The sequence below is a fragment of the Lissotriton vulgaris genome, chromosome 11 (assembly GCF_964263255.1).
Source record: "Lissotriton vulgaris chromosome 11, aLisVul1.2, whole genome shotgun sequence".
Lineage (NCBI taxonomy): Eukaryota > Metazoa > Chordata > Amphibia > Caudata > Salamandridae > Lissotriton > Lissotriton vulgaris.
Window position 1 is genome coordinate 555,407,471 of NC_141699.1, and position 22,040 is coordinate 555,429,510.

General features: G+C 43.4%; 1 protein-coding gene across 3 annotated transcripts in view; it reads right to left on the minus strand.

The window, feature by feature from the left end:
* Positions 1-20,962, minus strand: part of SORBS3 (sorbin and SH3 domain containing 3) — a 369,145-nt gene extending 348,183 nt beyond the window's left edge. The window contains exon 1 of one of the 3 annotated variants that reach the window (XM_086943626.1): positions 20,851-20,962. Coding sequence is in view for 1 of the 3 variants with exons in the window: in XM_086943630.1 (XP_086799756.1) it covers positions 20,707-20,718 (12 nt within the window). In the remaining 2 variants the exon portion in view is untranslated. Of the gene's footprint in view, positions 1-20,706; positions 20,723-20,850 lie in introns of those variants that run through there. The other 2 variants (XM_086943631.1, XM_086943630.1) reach the window with 2 other exon arrangements.
* Positions 20,963-22,040: the final 1,078 nt, after the last annotated feature.

A 22,040-nucleotide genomic window follows, 5' to 3' on the forward strand; every position in this document is an offset into this window, starting at 1 on the left:
TGTGATACGCCTGCGCTTTGCTGGGTGTGTATGTGCGGACCAAGTAAAGCACCTATGGTTGGCAGTGGTGTAATGCTAGCTACATTATTAGTAGTGCATGCAGCATAGGGCTGAACGAGAAGGCAGAATGTTGGATTGGTGAGTATTCACTGCAGTTTCATGATATAGCCTCTTCAATCGAGTTGACTCTGTCTATCCATCTACATTCGATGCGTTGTAGTATGTTGGTTAAGTCACCACCCCTTTCTTGTAGAGTGGCTATGTCTGTTACTTTACAAATAAACAAAAGGAGGGAGGTAGAGTAACGAAGTGGGATTCTTACTCCACAGGCTTAATTACATAAACAAAAGGAATTATTTATTTATTTTATTTATTTTAGGTTTTTGTAGAGCGCGTAGTCACCCTCGAGTATCCCTACTGACAGTGTTAGGAAAGCGTTTCCCGCAATGGTGTGGGAGAACTTAATTTTTTTTTAAATACCCCTCACACACCAAAAGGCCCCTTGGTGTCATGCTTCATCATAGGGGTCTTCGCACCCCTCTAGCGGGATGCGGCGTGCTACAACCTACGACTACGCGGGAGCACTTGTAGTAATGACTATGTGTGGTGTATGTGATGCAAGTGATAGGGATATTTTATGTGAGTGGTGGAATTTAGTGAAGGATGGAAAAAATTGTATTCACAACCCCGGGCTGGTACTACTAAAAGAAATGAAGTGCGAGGTTGGACCTGTCGTGTTAATGGACAGTACCTTGTGTGTGCGTCGACATGTTTTGGAGCTTACGCTCCTTCTTCAGGACGGGGGCACAACTTCCCCACCTTACTCACGTTTCACTAGTTTTAATATGGTTCGTTACTTACTTCGTCTTAGGAATGCTTGTATTGCACACTCTATACTCACAAACTCGGGATGAGTTGTCCTCCGTCTTACCCCACACGCTGCTCTGCCGGACTGAGTTGGAAAGCCCGGGGCGTGTGGTATTTATACCTGGTTTTCAATTAGCGGTTCGACCTCGTTAGCCTTAAACCGGATGTAATTGTGTGCCCATATAAGGGTGATCCGCCATTAGGCTCAAAACAACGACCCACTTCAAACCCACAGCGAGGAACTGTCTATTAAGATATGACAGTTTCCACCCAAGACACCTCAGAGAGAACTTACCATATGGCCAATTTTTGCGCCTCAAACGTAACTACAAGCATTCCTAAGACGAAGTAAGTAACAAACCATATTAAAACCTACCTTATTTTCTACCTAGATTGCACAATAGCAATCACCCCCCAGACGTTCTTGAATGCTCATGAAGCAAGCAAGCAATACCTATTAAGTATGACCACAACTTCCTTTACATCCTTTGAGTGTGTGTTTTTCTGTGTTGTATGTCTTGTCAGTTTCCTTTTACAGAGCCAATTGAGCGAATGGTTTGTTCCAGGTGACTGCACCTGTATGAGCTACCCACGACCAGGGTGACCATCTTTTTCTTTTTCCTCTCTCAGGTCATGCAATTTGCATTGAACTTGAGCTAAACCGCTGTAGGCACATTATAGCCTGTATTTTTATACACATATTTAATTTTTCACTTTTTTGTAATTAATACAAATTTTTGTTACAAAACTAGTGAAACGTGAGTAAGGTGGGGAAGTTGTGCCCCCGTCCTGAAGAAGGAGCGTAAGCTCCGAAACATGTCGACGCACACACGAGGTACTGTCCATTAACACGACAGGTCCAACCTCGCACTCCATTTCTTTTAGTAGTACCAGCCCGGGGTTATGAATAATTTTTTTCCATAAAACCCACGAGCCAGGTATCTTTTTAATCCTTCACTAAATCCCACCACTCACATAAAATATCCCTATCACTTGCATCACATACACCACACAACGTCATTACTACAAGTGCTCCCGCGTAGTCGTAGGTTGTAGCACGCCGCATCCCTCTAGAGGGGTGCCAAGACCCCTATGATGAAGCATGACACCAAGGGGCCTTTTGGTGTGTGAGGGGTATTTTAAAAAACACTAAGTGCTCCCACACCATTGTGGAAACGCTTTCCTAAGACTGTCAGTAGGATTCCTTTTGTTTATGTAATATGTCTGTTACTTGCCATTTTAGTTTGTCCGCAGTGTGATTCTTCTCATTGTAATAGGTGACCATGGGGGCATTGGGGACTGACCTTCGAATACGGCTACGATGTTGACTGATCCTCGCCTTGACAGGTTGTTGCATTTGGCCTATATATGAAAGGTTGCACGGGCACCAGATACAATACACCACATTGTGTGTTACAATTTGAAAAGCCATGTAGGGTATGTTTGAGGTTACCATGTTCAAAGATGGTAGTGTTGAACGTGAATTCACAGGACACGCAGTTGCCACATTTGTGGTGTCCTTTAATTCTAGGTAAACCACATGCAGTCATAAGGGTATTTGGAGTGTTCAATCTTTTGTCAGTAGCTGATCTTACAAGATGATCTTTAATGTTCTTTCCTCTTTTATATGCAAAAAGAGGTGGTTCAAGGGTAGGGTCTATGCTCCTGATGATACCCCAATTTTTTGTAACGAGGTTACGCACTTGGTTAGTGTGGGTGCCAAAGGTGGTGACACATACTTGCCTGATTCGTCTTTTGTTTTGAGTAGCTCGTCCTGAGGGCAGTGCCAAGCTCGTTTGAGTGATCTTTTTACTAGTCTATTTGGGTAACCTCTGGTGACTAGTTTGAGTCTGAGTATCTCCGCCTCCTTCATGTAGTCAGCTTTGTGTTTACAGTTGCGATGGATTCTTAGAAACTGCCCGAATGGCAGGCAGTTCCTAAAAGCCCGTGGATTGTGACTACGGTATTAAAGTAGTGTGTTTCGTTCCGTGATCTTTCTGTGGCGTGAGGTGTAGAGTGCTCCATTCTCGTGATTAATGTTGAGGTCTAAGAAGGCTATGGATGACTCATGCGAGTTGGACGTAAATTTGAGATGTGCTTGTACTGTGTTTAAATGAGTGACAAAGTTATTAAACTCTGCTTCTGTTCCTGTCCAAATGACTTTGAAGAGGAAGACAAACAAGAACCTAGTCCCTCTCAACTCGATATCATATTGCAAACTTTAACCAATCAACGCATAGAAGCACAAGAACACTATCTGCAGCTGCGTGAGGATAATAATAAACTTCAGACTACCCTCTCAGAACTGACCTCCAACTTCAGCGAGGTTTCACGAGACATTGAGGAATTACAGCACCGTGTGGTTGGCGCAGAAGAAACAATTTCACGGACACATGTAACAGTAAATAAACATGATACTCAGATAGCGACTCTTCAACTAAAGGTTGAGGATTTGGAAAATCGGCAGAGAAGGTCGAATCTGAGATTATTTGGGGTGCCGGAAGGTTCAGAGGGTTCAGATCCGAGGGCGTTTCTTGTAGGTCTATTACAAAGAGCCTTCCCAGACCTGGCAGATTGGGACTGGGATTCACAAATCCAAAGGGCGCATCGTCTACCCCTAGTCCAAAAAAATAAGGAGAGTAAATTCCCACGTCCATTTCTTATCTTTTTTGGCAATTTTTTGCTGAGACAGGCAGTGTGGCAAAAAGCTCGGCCTAATACACCTATAACAATAGGTAATATTTCACTTTTTGCACGGTCTGACCTCAGTAAAGCTACTATGGACAGACGATGGGAACTACGTAAGCTAATAGATCCAATTAAATCGGTGGGTGGGCAAGCATTTCTTCAAGAGCCAGCACGCTTAAAAATCATTAAAGATGGTCATACTTATTTTTTCAACGACCCCAAAAGCAGCGGGAGAATATCTTTCAGGGTTAAGCAAAAGCTAGTCTTCAGATATGTTGATAATTAACTAGGTAAAAACATAAAATATATATATATACATATATATTTACACATTATAACTTTCTCTTTTTGAACACGGAGATATAGCAGTTAAGGCTACGGCAATGGAAACTAAGTCTCATTAGATTCAGAACTTATCGGAGGGGGGTGGTGGGGGGGCTCCTCAGGTAGCCTGTAGCAGATGCTGCCAGGCCAACGGCAGCAGCAACCGAAGGGCAGTCCCTTCCCGTGGTGGGTAGGTGACACGGGGGCGGAGGGAGGGAACCTCTTGCTCCTTGCACAAGAGTGGGGTGGGAGGGGTGGGGAGGGGGAAAAATTTGAAAAAACTATTGACAACCTAAAGAGAAGACACATCACAAAAGATAAAATTATAAGCAACTTTATTTGTTTTTCTGCAATGCAAGAACTAAAGAACATCCACTTGGTTTTTTTCTATGATGGTTACTCGGTTTCAAAATGCATAAAATAAAGTGTCTTGCATGGAATGTAGCGGGGCTAAACAGTAAAAACAAACGCCGTCTGGTCACAGAAGAGCTGAGACTTTACAACCCCCATCTTATATTGTTGACTGAAACCCATATTGTAGGCAAGGACAGAAAAATACTACGCCAATTGGGATACGATATTGTTAGTTGCTCAACTTTTGGAGCCTCAATTAGAGGGGTAGCAATCCTTAAAGATAGACGATTTAAAGCCGAAATCTTGCAAACTAGTCAAGATAAAAATGGTAGATGGGCTATTGCCCACTTAAGCATTGAAAACCACAATTATGTTGTCTGTGTAGTGTATGGCTCAAATCTGGATGAACCCAAGGTTTTTGACGACTTGAATGTAAAACTATTAGATTGGGATGGAGAGCTCATTATAATGGGGGATTTCAACTGCATCATGGATTACCACTTAGATACCACTAAGCCTAGGAGCTCTCAACGGATGCGGAAAACCAGAGCTTCTATCACAGAACTTAGCCGCATTCATAACATTAAAGATGCGTGGCGGTATTTATACTCAAACTCTCCTGGCTACACTTACTATTCGGCCCCCCATAAACTATGTTCTCGGCTAGACATGGCCTTTGCAAGTCCCAATCTTCTCAACAAAAGTACAATGGAGGTATGCCCCCGAATAACATCTGATCATAATCCTATTATATTATCATTCGATACACCACATTCACATACCTTCTTTAGACCTTTTTCTTTTCCCAGACATTTAACATCAGATCCAGATTTTATTTCACAGCTAAAAACACATCTTATTGACTATATAGAATTTAACCAGAACTCTACTACATGCGATATTGTCTGGGACGCTTGCAAGGCAAGTATTCGGGGGTTCACTCAAAAATATGTACTCAGACAAAATTCCGAACTACGTAAATCTAATACAACTTTAATCTCCAACATCACCGCTCAAGAAATACAACTAGCTTCGGCACTACTGTTAAATTTGCCAACGATTACAGAAATAGGTCTTAAGCTAAATCAACTAAAATCAGAAACTAAAGCAAAGTTTATTAAAAAAAACAGTATTCATCTTCATAAATACAAGATTGAACAGTAGGAGGGCGGAGATAAAATAGGAAAAATTTTGGCCTACAAAGTGGCAGAAGACAGAGCCAGTACTTCGATCACCAACATTCGGGGTTCCGATAACAAAGTATATGTCCAACCCCACGATATCCTGGAACAATTTGCGGATTTCTATAGGACCCTATACACCCCAGAATCAATACCAAATGAAAAAACAATACAAAGCTATCTAGATGATCTCCCTTTAAGTACACTTGATACTTTAGAAATTGATAAATTATCCGAAGAAATAACGGAACAAGAACTACGCCAAGCTATTGCTGTCTTGCCAACCGGAAAAACCGCAGGGGTAGATACCATTCCCCTAGAGATTTACAAGGCTTGCTTGGAGGAACTCATGCCTATATTATTACAAGTTATACAATCTATTGGGGTGACAGGAAAGGCTCCAAAATCATGGAATAAAGCCAAAATTATATTTTTTCTTAAAAAGGGCAAACCAAAAGCTGAGAGGGGGTCTTATAGACCTATATCTCTGATCAATACAGATGCAAAAATATTTGCTAAAATTCTAGCTTCTAAATTAGCTCCACTTATGCCTAAACTCGTTAACCCACAACAACACGGGTTTGTAGCCGGAAGGGACACCACCATCCATGTGAACACAGCTATAACAGCGTTTGACGTGGCCGAAACAGAGACCACCCCACTCGGTATGAAACTACTGGACGCTGAGAAGGCTTTTGACCGAGTGGGGTGGGATTATCTCTGGCGGGTCATGATCAAAATGGGGTTCAATGGTTATTTTCTGAAAGGGATACAGGCACTATACGACAACCCTCTAGCCTGTACCAGCTATGGGGGACAGACTTCTGCGGACTTTGAGATTTCTAGGGGCACCCGCCAAGGCTGCCCCTTATCACCCTTATTATTTGCCCTATCACTTGAACCATTCCTTCATTCCCTTCAGATACAACCTGAAATTATCCCCTTTAAAACTAATGAACAGCTTTTAAAAATTACGGCATACGCCGATGATGTCGCTATTTACACATCCGACATAATTAAAGCATTACACAGTATTAACTTAGAAGCTCAAAAATTTGGCAAAGTATCCGGCTATAGACTAAATATAAACAAAACACAAATCATAACTAATTACTCACCAGTGGACAATGTTCCTGAGATATGCAAGACTACCACATACCTTGGTGTTAAAATCACATCTAAAATAAGAGAAATAAATAATATCAATTACAACGAATTAATTAAAACCACCACCGCCTTGCTAAAAAAATGGCACAGATTACCACTGAACCTAACTAGTAGAATCAATCTCATCAAAATGAAGATACTACCCAAATTTTTGTATCTCTTTCGCTCCATACCGTTAGCACTAAATAACTCCTTCTTTAAACGGTTAGACGGAATATTCAGCAGCTTTCTATGGGGGTATAAAAAAGCTAGAAGATCACTGAAGCTCCTCAAAAATAGCACAGACAAGGGCGGCCTTAATTTTCCGGACTTTAAACTATACTTTTGGTCTTCTTTCATTAGTCGTCTCAGGTCTTTGCTACTTAACGAGGACACCTTTTTTTTTCACTCTTTTATGTTAAAATCTGAATCAAAATTGTTTTTGTTGCGAACCAATGATCCTAACTACTTCAAGAGGGTGAAGTTCAAGACCGCCAAAGATATCGTTAGGATATGGACTAATATTATGGCCTACTGTACAACTTCCTTTTACCACCCGAAGCTGCAGATATGGGGTAACCCGGGTCTTCCGGGTATCTTCAATGACGGAACAGCTCTTAGATGGTCTGCTTATGGTATCAATACTCTGGGAGACTTATACGGCGCAGAGGGGTTTTTAAGCTTCCACATCCTTCAAACTCTTTATAACATAACGGAAACTATGAGATTTAAATATGTACAAATACACGATTTTTTAGTAAGAAAGAAACAACTATTCAATATCTTAGACAGTGACATTTGGAATTGTCTATATTCTACTAAAACCAATTCATTGATAAGCGAAGCTTACAAATCCTTCTGCGCTGTAAAAACTGATGACTGCACAAAATTAGCAGAAAAATGGAGCCATAAGACTGGTTTACACATAACTTCTAACCAAATCACACGCTCTTTCTCCAATATTAACAACGTTGTGCGATCATCCAGCTTAAGATTACAGCAGTTTCGCACAACATGCATGTTGTACTACACACCAGAAAGGATATCCAATTGGTCCCGCGATAACACACATGGGGATCGCACCAAATGCCCTAAATGCTCAGCCAACGCGGCAGATCTAGGACATATGTTGTTCTCTTGCCCAATTTTCAAAGACTTTTGGGGAGGCTTACTCAAAATCTTGGAAATTAAAAACACGGTTTTACCCACTCTCACTGTATTATCTGTACTGTTGGACATATACCCTGTTTCTCACCCCCAATCGTCTCTGATAACGATTCTTATGTCTTGTGCTAAACTCGTGTTGGCTAGAGCATGGATAAGCCCTAAACCTCCTGATATTTGGGAATGGTGGTTATTAGTTAATGAAATTTACTCTATGGAGCAAGGATTAGCCAAACTAAGAGGGGTTCGCTCATTACAAAAATTTCAGAAAATATGGGGAAACTTTATTGATGGTCCCGCGACCAACCAGGAATAGAAAGAAAATTTATTTTCTGTATCTATTTATTTATTTATTTTTTCTCTGTCTTTTTTTGACTATTTTATGTATGTATGAAATTAATTATTTTGTTATTTTTTTTTCTTTTCTCTGTATACCAAGTGAAAAAAATGAAATTAGCTCCTTTTGGGGAGCAGGTTACTTATATTTTGTAAGCAAGGATTTTGTATAATATGTACCATGATGTGCCCCTCTAAAGTTTGTCAATTAAAAAAAAAATAAAAAAAAAAAAAGGATTGTGACTACGGTATGAAAGTAGTGTGTTTCGTTCCGTGATCTTTCTGTGGCGTGAGGTGTAGAGTGCTCCATTCTCGTGATTAATGTTGAGGTCTAAGAAGGCTATGGATGACTCATGCGAGTTGGACGTACATTTGAGATGTGCTTGTACTGTGTTTAAATGAGTGACAAAGTTATTAAACTCTGCTTCTGTTCCTGTCCAAATGACAAAGATATCGTCAATGTACCTCTTCCAACATTTAATGTTGGAGCAGTACATTTTTTAATTGTTGAGCGCAAATTTGTGCTCAACGTGATCCATGTAAATGTTAGCAAGAATTGGAGCAAATAATGCTCCCATGCTCGTACCAGAGCACTGCTCATAGTAGTGGCCACCTGAAATGAAATAGTTACATTGTAGGGCAATGTGAAGAAGGCTAATGATGAACTTAGTGGGTACCTGTATTGGCCTAGGACGCTTCTCTAGGAGACTTTCTATAACTTTTATGCTGTCTTCCTGTGAAATGTTTGTGTATAGTGAACTTATGTCCAGGGTGGCTAATAGGTCACTGCCTAGATTATGGACTATTGGCAACATTCATTATTCTACCAGTAAAATAGATGGTCCAACTGAGGCTTTGAATTCATCAAATTATGTGATTATTCTTTCTTTTATTCCTACTTAATGTCGATATTGTATGTTACCCTCCTTCCATCCTTTTTGTAAAGCGCTCTGATATCTTTCGGGATCTTGTTCTCGCTATATAAAACTTTATAAATAAATAAATAAATAAACATTTCTGACAAAGCCAGCGGGCGGGCCTCATCTCATACTGGCTGACTTGTAGCCACTTCTGTGCGACCGTGGGAGTGATCCGTATGTAATTGCTACTCTCCCATCATCTTACTCCTTTTTTGTTTTTTACCAAAGAAAACATTTAAACATATTTTTGCTGACAGCATCTGGCGGTAAAGGCATCCTCCCTCTCATTATACTTTGGTGTCTTTGGTTGGGAGCCAAGAGAGGTTTTCACGTGTTGCTGCGTCTCTCAATCACTGCTCCTAGCAGAGGTGCGTCTGGGTGGGTGAAAGATGATGCAATGGGGGCATAAGTGAGGAGTATATTAGTGAAAAAGGCATAGTTGATCTATAGGGTCTCTGAGGCAGTGAAATGTAAGCTAGCTGGCGGCCACTACCCGGGTGCATGCTGTGGGCCAGGAAATGTTACCTTGGTGAGGAAGGGTGGCCTGGAGTTGTTGTCATTGTGGAGCTATGGGAGAGGGGGGGGGGCCCGCCGGGGAGTCACTCTGTATGGGTCTGGGGGTCCCGTTTCGTGGGCGATCAGTGTTGCTCCCTCCAGTGTGATCTATCCCCCGAGTACTCTCCAGCATAATTCCCCAAGTCTCTAGATCTCTGTCAGCGTTCTCGTCCGTATGGTTTTTCAAATTTATTATACCTCACTTTAGGGGTGAAGCCATGCAACAAGACAAACAAAAGGTGCAGCAAAATAAAGAAAATAATGTCCAGATCGATTTGGGGAAAATGAAGGCAAATGGTTAAGTGGAGAAAATATAAGGGGGGTAGTAAACCTTTACCAATTTTGGGTACACATTATTTAAATGTGTAACAGAAATGCCCAAAAACAGTACCGAAATTCAAATTGAGGTAAAGATTCCAAGAAGTTTGACTGCAGATGAAATTGGAAATCCATTAGGAGACAGAAGTGAGGCATGATTATTCACTAGAGAGTTTCCGGGCACCTCAAAAAGATAAAATAGGGCTGGTGGGCTAGAGCAAAGTAACTAACCTTGGTAGTTGCATGCTGATTCACTGAGCTGGTGCATCAGGCTTTAAATATGTCCGCAGGCAATTGACAACAGAAATAGGGTTTGTCTCTGGTTATAATAACGTGAATTCTACAGAACAGTCAACGTAAAAAAAAAAGAAATGCCTGCCAGGAGGGGTCGGGCTTTGGAATCTAAGGTGGCCTCTTGCGAGTACCATTTAAGTGGAACTTCTGACCCCTCCCACCACTAGCCTCTAAGCATGAAAAACAAAAAGCTTGCTGGGGCTGTTGCAAATGTCCTGGGGTATTTTCACACATCTTAATGGACATCAGCTGTCCGGTTTTAGCACCTTAGAAAAAACGCTAGAAACCCACTCTGTGAAGGGGCTCCCAGGTTCGCTTCTTTACCACCATGTGATATTGGTTCCTCACCGGATGACCGTGTGAAGGGAGCTTATATTGTGTGACACACTGTAGCACCATGTAAGTTGGCAGGTCTGCTTATGCCTCATGGCTTCAACGGTTCATCTGTGCCCATCAGACATTCGGATAAGTCAAAACTGCACAGCAACTGGGTTTCAGAATACTTCAAGTGAGACGCTAAATGGCAAATGCCCACACACACCAGTGGACACCATACACATCCCTCACCCCATTTGTCTATAGCCAAAGCACAAGGAGCAGGCACAGCAAGGCCTCTATGCTTTTAGGAGTATCCATGTGCAATCTCTTGGTTCTCCTTGGTCTTGCTACTAATAAAGAATCTTCTAGGACCTACACATCTGAAGTCTCAAGAAAGGTGGCAACATAGTGGGAAGGTCACTCTATGTTAGGAGCCTAAGATCGTAGTTTCCCTTTCGGCAGGTCTGAGAGTAGTTTTAGAGTAGAAATGTGCTGTTACGCGCTGCTGACACTACAATTCCCAGAGTGCTATAGTGGGATGCACGTAATGTGAAAGTTGCAGGCCAATCACAGACAAAGGAGGGAGGTTCTTAAACCTCCCTCTCCAAGATGGCGGCGCCTGGTTTTCCTCGCTACGATCCGGAGCCGTGTTTGGTGTTTGGACCGTGATCCTATCCTGTTCCCATCTGCGTGTACCTGGAGAATTGATTCCCTGTATCCTGCCAGCAACCCTTGTTGGCGCCTGGAGACTTCGTAACTAGCTGCCCGCTAGGGTAAGAGTCTTGGACCGCGCAACTCCTCCCCGCTTTTCCGCTCCCCCCCCCCCCCCCCGTCACCTCCATGACTCGGCAACCGGAGTTAAGTAGAGCGCTTGCAGGCGCTTTCTTGAAACTAGCTGCTTTCTGGAATCGGCAGCTTAGGAACAGCTGCTGCTTATTACTGCCGGATATTATTTCATGCAAAATACGCGAAGACGCATTTCTCTGCAACAAACTTTGGTCCTTTTCTTTATGGTAATCAAGACGCAAGTAGCGTTTCCTTTTTTTTTTCTAAACTTCGTGATTGAACTTTATGTGCACGAACAAACGCGTGGAAGTGTTTTCGTCCATTAACCTTCTTGTTTGCTTTGGAACATTATTTCCTGGGAAAAATACGGAGAAACAGAGAGACGAACATCTTTGGGAACTCTGAAACCTTACCAGTTATACTTTGGGAGAGAGCTAAAGACTGTTACTTGTTCTACATCCTTTTTTTGGTTACATGAGTGCTTCTTGGGTGCTCAGGGAACTACATATTACGTTTGTTTGTCCCACAGGTCAGGTAAGAGTGTGACAGCATATTTCTCCTAGGGGTACATATAGCTAGTTATTAGTTATTTAACTTCACATGTTATTGAATCCATTCTTGTTGTCTTTTCTCTCCTCTGCAGGGATCTGTGACTTATTGCTGTTTGTGTCTTCGCCCAGCCTCCCTTTTTCTTTGACCTTGGTTTTGGTCTCTCTCGTTTCCTGGAATAGTACCATCCCCTTGTGTGTTTTATACCACGGCGGAGGGTCTGTTCTAGGGGAGGAGATTGATACTGTCTGCACTTCTGAGGAGTTTGGGTTTCTGCCTGGATACTGATCTACGCCCGACACTCTACTGGTCCGAGGTGTAAGTCGAAGAGCGATCTGGTGTAACTCAGGTAGTCAAGTTTCAGTCAGATGTATTAACACAATATACGTTTCTTCTCTTTCTTGTCTGCAGGAAGCAAAAGTCTTCCAGTTCAGGATTTGCTGTGAAATTCAACAACCCTCAATCACAGTAGACGATTAAGAAAAGGTTTTGACTGGTGACTTTTCTAAGCATTTTATGTCAGTTATGAGCTATAACTAAAAAAATGCACTGCCACTTTTACAGCTAAGTGACTTCAGCAAAATCTAATGAAACTTGAAAGATCACTAATTTGTCACATCTAACTTCATATATATCCAACATGGGGAAGCTCAAAGGCACTAGTGGCTCCTTAGCATTTTGTTTCAGTGTTTCCATAGCAATCAATAATATTTGCACATGCTCCATTTGGATCCATTTTAGACGTGCACTGAAAATATTTGCTTTGTAAATCATACAACAAACATCACGTAAATATGATAAAAGTGTTCTCAAAATTAAAACAAGTGTATTTCTTTAACATACAGAAGCGGAGGCATTATTAATATGTCAAGTTATAGCACTGCACTGACTGAGAAATACTTATTAAAAGTGATAGTTTTTAAACATGAACCATTAGTGAACTAAGGCAAGACAGTAGTCAGGAAAACCCTGTACGTGGCCTAAGATTATTATAGAGAAATATTACAGACTAATAAATCAAACAATAGATTTTTGTACAGCTGGTTTTCTGAAGTCACCTATTTGAAAGTGCTTTCATATGCAATAGTAAATAAAAAGGAGATTTGGTAAAATAAAATGTGCCTAAGCTCACATTGTTTAAGTAGAGGAGCTGAGAGTTATCCAGGTTTTCAAACTTCATTTTATACAAATCACCCACTAAACGGGTATCGATTTGCATTTCTTTTTGTATGTTAACACTATATGCCATTTTCTGCAGTTTCTATACAGTGAAAACTCTACCCAAAGGGATTGGAGTGCTTTAGTGAACACCGGTTATGTCATACAAGGTCACTTAAAAGAGGAATGCAAAGTAACCACATAATCTACCTGAGCCTATCTAGCATCACCTCTCACTTCGTTTCACAATCCAACACCCACACATACCCATTGGTTTCAACCAGAAGATGATTCAATCTTCCCATTTTCTAATTCTGTATGGTGCCATGATAACCATACAGATGCTATAGACAAACCTATGCTTCAGCCTCAATAAATAGCACAAAAGGCTGGAAGAAACAGGGTATAGGTCTGAGTTTGTTTGCAGGGGGTGACCACTATTTATGTCACCACTCACGGCCTCTTGAGCACCGATAATTATTTTGAGGATATTTGGGAACCTTGGCTGTCTTTCAACAGTAACTGAAAATGCATTCCAGTGCCCACTGCTGACTATTGTTTACTAATATTGAAATTTTGTTTCATTGCTGTGCTGGGACTGTGTCAACTTGCCTACACTTGATATTACCAGAATTTGTGTTGCTGTTGCCTTTCAAGGTGTGCTTCTGGGAGTGCTAGTGCTAGCTGTTCTGGCTAAGCCGTTCCAAGCAGATCTCCAATCATACATAAGACTTACATTCCCATTGTGAAGAAGCAAGATGGAAAAATTAGCATTTTGATAAATGAAGGGTCATGTGATGTGCCGTAGCCATTTTTTTGCTACCTGTATTCCGTACAGCTCTTTACCAAATTTTTAAGGAAAATTGTGATGAAAAGCCTATTTTGCCACCATTTTTAGGTCTCGGTAATATCCGGTCTGCCGAAGGCAGACCGGAAGTCCGAGAATTAATGTTAGTAAGAGGGCTGCTTTATCCCTCCCTCTTTTTGGCTCTCCCTCCATTGGCTGGCTTCCTAAAAGGGGGCCAGCCATTGGAGGGGAGAGCCGTCCCTCCAAAGAAGCTCCGTCTTTTTCGGATTTGGGGGCGTAAGTTTTGCTGTTCTTTAGACAGTGACGTAGTCCGTCACTCAGGACAGCAAAACCACGCCCCCAATCCGAAAATTTTCAGAAGCGCCGGCTGCCATTTTGCTGTTTGTTGAAGATGAGGTCGGTCGCATGCTCCCGCTGTCCTCGTTCCCGCCCCCTCCCGCTGTTCACTGCTCCCGCCCCGAAAATCGTTGCGGCCGCCGTTTTATTTTTGCCGTTTTATTCTTGTTTATTTTGTTTTGGTAGGCACGGGAGATACAGTGATGATGAGACGCGAGCCTGATTCCCCGGGTCCAAAGTCGGCAGCTCTTGCCGTTAGGCCACATGCTTCTGTCGCGTCCAGCCCGGCCCCACTGACTGTCCGTGACTCTGTCTCTGACCCCGGTGACGCCCAACATTGTCCCTCTGGCGGGGAGAGACTCCGCCCACTCTGCCCGCACTCCATCTCTGCCTTCCTACCTGCCCCCTCCTCTCTCTCTCTATGGTACTTTTCTCACAGTGGTTCCTTCCAGTGACATAATCACAGGACGCTGAAGTCTTTCTCCTTTTCTGCAAATATTCCCTCTTAAAATAAACGCCATTTCCACAGACTCTTCCCGGGCCGAGGGGGGACGCGCGCCCGGGGCACCTATTGATTGGAAGAGCGGCAGACGGAGCGACAAATGTATATTTATGCATTTCCAATATCTATTTGATGTTTTCGTTACAGAAATAAGCACTCATTCTGATCTAAAGTTAAGCCGTGTAACCTATTATCTCTCACAGATGTTGCAAATGCAGGCGCTTTGGACGGGGGTGGGGGGCGGCGCGGGGTAGAGCCGGCAGTGGTCTGGGAGGATGGCAGCGGGGACATTGGCCCCATCGCATTAATTGTTGAATGCATGTTGTTCACATGGACAGTGGTTTCAAGCGCCGGCGTGGCTCTGAAGTGGCACCTTTGAGAGAGGGATGCTTGTAGGAGGAAATGGGTGAAGAGGTGTGGGGGTCATTGGGGAGGGTGTGGACAGACAGGGAATGCAACAGATACCTTGCTTTATCGATATTTCTCACATCTTGAATGGCCTGGGGGTTGGGGAAGGTGGGGGTTATGCTACAGAAGGCTGTTTTTGCTTCAAGCAAAAAGGACGGACATTTTCACCTAAACATGCGTGTTTCTGCTCTGTTACTTTGCCGTGCTGAACATGGACGCGTGGACGTCTGTGGCCTCCCAGCTCGCGGTTGAGCGCGCGGAGTGGGCGCACGGAACCGGGCTGTGAGGGCGGGGGCTCAGTATGCATGCACTGTTTGCCCAATTACCGAAACTGCAAAGCAATAACCTGGTGATATTTCTCTGGGGTACGGGAGGGAAGCCTGGGGGTTGGTAGTCAGGGAATATGTTTTTAACATGCTTGTTTCCCACACGAGCCCCAGACCCCCGGCACCTAATATTGACCGTAGTTATTTAGCGATTTTCAATGCCCCCCCCCACCCCCCCATAGAGTCGAAGTGTATTTCGTCAATGAGCTCTGTCCCCAATTCCTATTAAAGTTACTCTCGTGATGTTCCCACTGCCCTAACATTTGTTGTGGCATTTTAATGGCAGTTCACAGTGTGACATTGCCAGAGAAATGCAGCATTTGGTAAACCTCAAAGCAGAATAATGCCAGCCCTCCCCCACTCTCCAACGCCCTGCAGCATCCCTGTCCTGAAGAGGGGTCTGCTGGGTACTGGTTGGGGGGGCGGGGTGCTGAAGCAAATATCCCCACAGAAGAGAATTGAGAATACGACCCTAGCCCTTCATGTGAAACCCAAGAAGAAATGAGAATTAGCTTCAGTTGTGCAGAGACTCCTGTTGAGTGCCGACAAATGTAGGTTAAAAGCGACAACACGTTCCTCTCAGTCCATGGTTCAAGTACATGTATTTCCTGTTTGTGCATGCAGCGCTATGAGGTTATACGAATGGCAGAATAAATGTATATATACCACGTACTAAGTGAATGCAATCTACTGATGCTAATGTACAATAGAAGTTGTATTGTAAGATGAGCTGCATACGCGCAGTTTAAGTATATATACATACATACATGCACAACACACACCGACAAGGCGCTCTTAAAGAACATTTGTTTGCAATATCGCTCTTCAAGAGGGGTGCATCAGCCTGTGAACAGGGGCGTCGCTCCGACTGGTGCAGCAGGTGCAGTGGCACAGGGCCCAGAACCCTGGGATGCCCATGGAACCCTGATTATTGCTGCATTTCAAAGCTCAAACAGTGAAGGGGGGAGGAGGGTACGGTGGGGGGGATGGGGGTGACTTCCGTCTTTGCAGTGACAAAACTGGCGATGTCACAAGCTTATCACTTTTGCCATCACCAATGACACATTTAATGACGTCACCAATGACATCACACCACAGTATTTGAATCGGTTGCTGATTAACACGTTTCATATTGTGTAAAACTCTGCCTAACCCTAGCATTTACAATTCACCAAGCAATGACCATGTCGCATTTACCACTAAATAAATACTGTGGCACGCTCGTGTTGTCACACCCCAATTACCACAACTTGCACATATTTATTGTCTCTTGGATGCCATTGGCTCCATTTGCTGTATGTGTGAAAAGTACCACGCCATCAGCTGGCCAGTAGGTGCCAGGTGCGATTACATGCTAACAGTCAGACTTTGATTCTATGAAGAAGTCAGTCCCTCATGAGTTAGGGTAGAGACACAAAGGAAGGACGGTGATCTGTGTGTGATACATTACTGCCAGGCCTAGAGGTTAATGTGCATTATCCGGGGTTTCTAACTGCGTGTCTTAAACACTTGACTAGAAGGGTGCTATTTCGAGGCACGTGCACATTAAGAGTGCCTGTGGAGAGCACAGGGGTGCCAGGAGTGTGTCCAGGAGAAGCAGGTGCGCCCCTTGGGTAGAATGTGGGAAGGTGAGTGGCAGGGTCCGTGGGGGTGCAGGCCACACAAGTGTGAAGAGTTCCCATGCAGAGAGCACTGGTCCTGAGATCACATGTGTACAGGACATACATGTTACAAGGGCATGCAAGGAACACGAGGATCCTAAATAGGAGTTTATAGGAGAGGCAGCAGCAGAGGAAGCCTTTGAGCGTCCCGCTTTCTTACGAGGAGTAATAAGGAGTCGTTTGCCCCACTCTCTCTTTGCCCATGACAGTCATGCTCCCCGTGACAGCCCCTCCTTTGGCGACTTGCCAACTCTGCGTACAACATGAGCCCTCATGTTAAAACTGCATAGAGATAAAGAATATCCTTTCCGTCTATGAACCGTTACTCTATGCTAGCTTTTTTAGCAAGCAGTGCGGTGCATTTTGGGACGTGTAGTTCCGCCACCCTTACTCTCCCTCCTCCTTCTAGATGAGATAGGAGACCCCCACACGCCCCCAAATCCACTGGAAATTGCCCACGCTCGTCTGTACCTCCCGCACCTTTCGTAAGGGACCACTGGAGACACTCACGTTAGGTTCCTTACCAAGTGCCTGCCCACCACTCTGGACCCATTTGACGTGCAGCCACCACCTGGGCCAGGCCGACCCACCTAGGCTTGCAAATTCGACCCTGCTGCACTCAACCCCAGAGCCAACATACCTTTCCTTGCCTTCTTGCCACACCTTCTCTTTCCTCCACACCACTCTCTTCCCCCACACCACTCTCTTCCCCCACACCTCTCACTAAGTCACTCTCTCTCTCCCTAACTCTCTCACTAACACTCTCACTACATCTCTATCTCTCACTACCTCACTCTCTCTCACTATACTACACTCTCTCACTAACTCACTACTCAACTCTCTTTCTCACAGCAACACAATATCACTACAACAGTAACTATCTCTCACTCTAACACACTACTCAAAATTCACTCTCTCTCTTTCTCACTACCTCTCTACCACTACATCACTCTATCTATTTCGATCTCACTCTCACTACCTCACTATATCACCACACACTCTCAAAAACTAACTACATCACTCTCTCACTACCTCACAACTTCACTCTCTCTTTCTAAATTACTAATTCACTCTATCTCACTACCTCACTCTCAAATACACTAAGTCACTTACACTCTCTCTTTCACTACCTCACTATCTCACTACATCACTCTGTTTCTATCTTAATACCTCACATCACTAACACTCACTACTTCACTTTCTCTTTCAATACATCAATCTTTCTCTATCTCACTACCTCACAACATCACTCTCCATCACTACCTCACTCTCTATCTACCTCACTCTCTCACTACATCACTCACTCTCTATTTCAATACCTCTCTATCTCGCTACCTCACTCTCTCTCTGCTAATGCAATATGTCTAATGCAATATGTAACACATATGCAAACACTTAAGCTATTGACAATAGAAATTACATTAACATTTACTTAGGGATAAAAAATACAAATACAAAAATAAGCAATGCCAATAGCTCTACCTATAATATTGCCGAGACCATTGCATTGTAAATGCTTGTTTCACAATTGCCTTGGGGAGGGTGAGCAACACACTGACTGGTAGGTGTACTTGCCAGGCACACCACAAAAAACCCCGGACTATTTCATTCAGCACAGTTGGATTTTTTATCTAATTTATGTTAAAAAAAATACCACATATGTCTTGTTTTAAAAAAAAAAAAATTCTTGCAGGATTGGACCCTCTTTTTACAGTGTCAGCCCGGCTCCCTTGCTCCGATATCAGTTACATATGTATGCCACACCTTCTTCAAAGTTCACCAGTCACCACTGTATTTTAGAATTATATCAGTGTGTGTGCAAGGATATTCATGCTTGAGAAAAATAACCATGTGCTGGGATATTCAGATAGTAGGGTTGCTCTAAATCTTTGTGCTAGAAGGCTGCCCGTGTCCTATAAGACTATTGATATGTGAAAAGACAACCCATATCCTAAACACTAACCATTTATGAGGAAAAAAAGTGTGTGTGTGTGTGTGTGTGTGTTGGTTTTTCCATGCGCCAGAAAATAGGCATCAGCTAGATGTGCATCCACTTCTGAGAAGACTATCCATGTAACAGGATAATGAGCAAAAATGACAGTCTTGTTTTAGGATTTCCATTTGCCAGATGTGCACTCGCCTATAAGAAAAACATTGATATGTGAGAAGTGTTCCTTGCACTAAACAGAAGTAATATGCATGAAACTAACCATTTGTGAGGAAACGTATGTGGGAGAGTGATATCTGTGTGCAAGAAGGATAGTCAGATGAAGAATGTATTTCAAGCGTGAGAAACATATCCAACGTAAGAAGGATATGCAGGAGATAACCTCTTAACTTCCCTATTTAAGGGCATCACCCTCTTTGGACTTAACTACATCCTCATAACAGTCTCCTATCATAGCCTTCAATGGGATCACCCACCCTCTATGCCTTCTATAAAATGATTCATTGACATTGATTTCAGTGGACTCGCTGTGTAGAAGCACTCATCACAAACACTTCTCGCCACCCCTAAGAGTTTAGAGGGATGGATAATCAGAGGCTTGAATGGCATTGACATTCCAGGCAGTAGCTTAGCTATTCATCCATGCAGCAGTTATGGCCCATTCTGTGGCGCCAAGTGTATGAAGGGTTCACTACCATACAAGCCAACAGTTTAGAAGAGAAAAGCGGGAGATTTTTTTAAATAACCTGGAGATTTTTCCCCGCTCCCTCCATTGACTTCTATTGAAGAGGCAAATTCAGGCAGGAGCTAGGACATTTTAAGCATTTTGGGGGCCCCAGGGAAGGTGGATTTTGGGGGCCCTGAACAATTCTTAATGCATGATACAATTTCAGCTCTTTCATGCTAGTTTTGTCCAGGTCAGTGACAGTGCACAGGCACACTCCTCCAAATTCTAAATATATTTACATCTAATAGTCAAGGATAGTGGTGCATGTTTTCAATATTGTAACACAGCAGCAACTCGCAAACATTACTGCAAATAATCTCTGTGACACCCTCCCATTTCTCATACGTGAGGTCCTGTTTTGCTCTAAAATATTTTTTTTATGGATGTTGCACGAGACAAACACATTTCCCTGCTAAGTGACTTTCATAGACTCTCACACATCACCCATAATAAAAGTAACTTAAAGGATAACAGTATTTTAAACAATCTGTTTAAGAATTATTAAAGGTCAACAGGGCAAGACTCTGCAGAACAGGGGTAGCTCTATCTGGGGGCGGGCCCCTGAATGACTGGGGCCCTGGGCCAGAGCCGTCCTTGCCCATGCCTTAAAACGTCTCTGTGCTAGAGACAACCAAAATAGAGCCATTTTGGGCTTTAAAAACTCGGGATTATAACGACCGAAATCAGGTCTATTAGCATGCATTCACTAGATGTACCAAGTCCGTGGGTGGGATAATGATTTATTGTTTCCGTTAGGCCACTTTCGAAAAAGGGACGCACCTGTGCGAGAACATTTCACGGAATGTAGAAAATAAAGTCTTGAAACTACTAAGGCCTTCCACGGCGAGGTTAGGGCCTTCAAAATAGTCCACGCGCCTCGGGTTTGGCTACTTTGCTTTGAGCACCCTCCGTCTGTTGAGTTCAGGGGGCACTGAAGGAGCTGGCGTGTGCGTCAGCTCTGCGCACAGCACGCACTCTTCGGGGAGAGCTGATCATTAACGTGGGGCGGGGGTAGCCGATTCATGGACTTACCCAACCCAGCATGGCGCGCTGCGCGCAGTGGGGACTTCAGCAGAAGGGAGCGGCGCACGTAAAACACGACGGACTTAACGGTGTCCCGTACACCCGAGGACCCCCGGGGAGGGGCGTTCGCTCCAGGGGAGGCACCGGGCTTACCTGCCCGCCGCAGGCAAGGATTTGGCTCTGATCTTCTTCCGCCCTGAGGTGATTTTATCCCCTCCTTCCTCCCGTCTCCTGCTTTCTCTGCTCTGCAGCTGAACTGAACTCTGAACTTGGATCCAAGACAAATATTTATCACACAAAGCATGTAACTAACAAAGGTCACGCATGTTTTAACCGCTCAGCAACACGAGAAAAGGAGGGCGGGGCCAGGGCTAACACAAAGGGAGGGGAGTGGAAAGTTAAATGAAAGGAAGGAGGAGGCGATCAAAGGAGAGTTTTAAATAAGGAGAGAACGAGAACACAGATGAAGGGCGCACGAGGGGATAGAAGGAATGAAATGGAAGGGGCAAGGATGAGTCTCAGAGGAGCCATATTACTGGAAGGGCCTAGTTCATATGAGCAACTCCATGGGGAGGCGAGATAACTATTATGCTACCCAAGATGCCTTACTCACAAGCATCATGGTCCATGGGAAAAGAACCTGGAATGAAAGAGCTCACCCCAACTCGAGAATAATAAAGAAGCAATTTATTAATTCTGAGTAGTGTCATCAACCAGTGCTGGGCTGGGGAGCCTAGGCTTGCCATCCATTGAACCCGGACCAAGCCCTAATAACAAATAGGGGAAGGAAACATTAGCACAAGAAGGGCCAGCCTTTACTCAAATAGCATCCAGGGTAAAACCGAATTTGGCGTCCCTTCTAAACGTCCTCCTCAATTTCCCCCCTTACCCGCCTTTTCTAAGCACTGTATACAATAGAAGTAATAAGGTCAGCTCATTGTGTGTTGCCCTCAAAACCTAGGTGTCCTGGGACCAGGCCCATCTCGCCCAAGACCGGCTCTGAACTTAAGCTATGTGAATCAATGTCACTTCATCCAAAGAACATTTGTCGCAACCTTCCTTTACAGTTTTAGCTGAGGTAAAATCATAGCAGTTTGTATTATGTATACATAAATATATACAATTTACAGTGCATATTTACATGTCAACTACAAAACGGGTCAAGAGGTTTATGGTCATGTTTTTACTGGGTCTTAAGAGACTATTTGAATACTGTAAAAAAAACAAAAAACGTATATATTCCAAACGGAAACGCGAAAAGATCATTTATTTGACTAATGTAAATCACATACACATTTTCCATTTATTGATGAGCTGACTGTACGAATGAGTGACATTTTAAA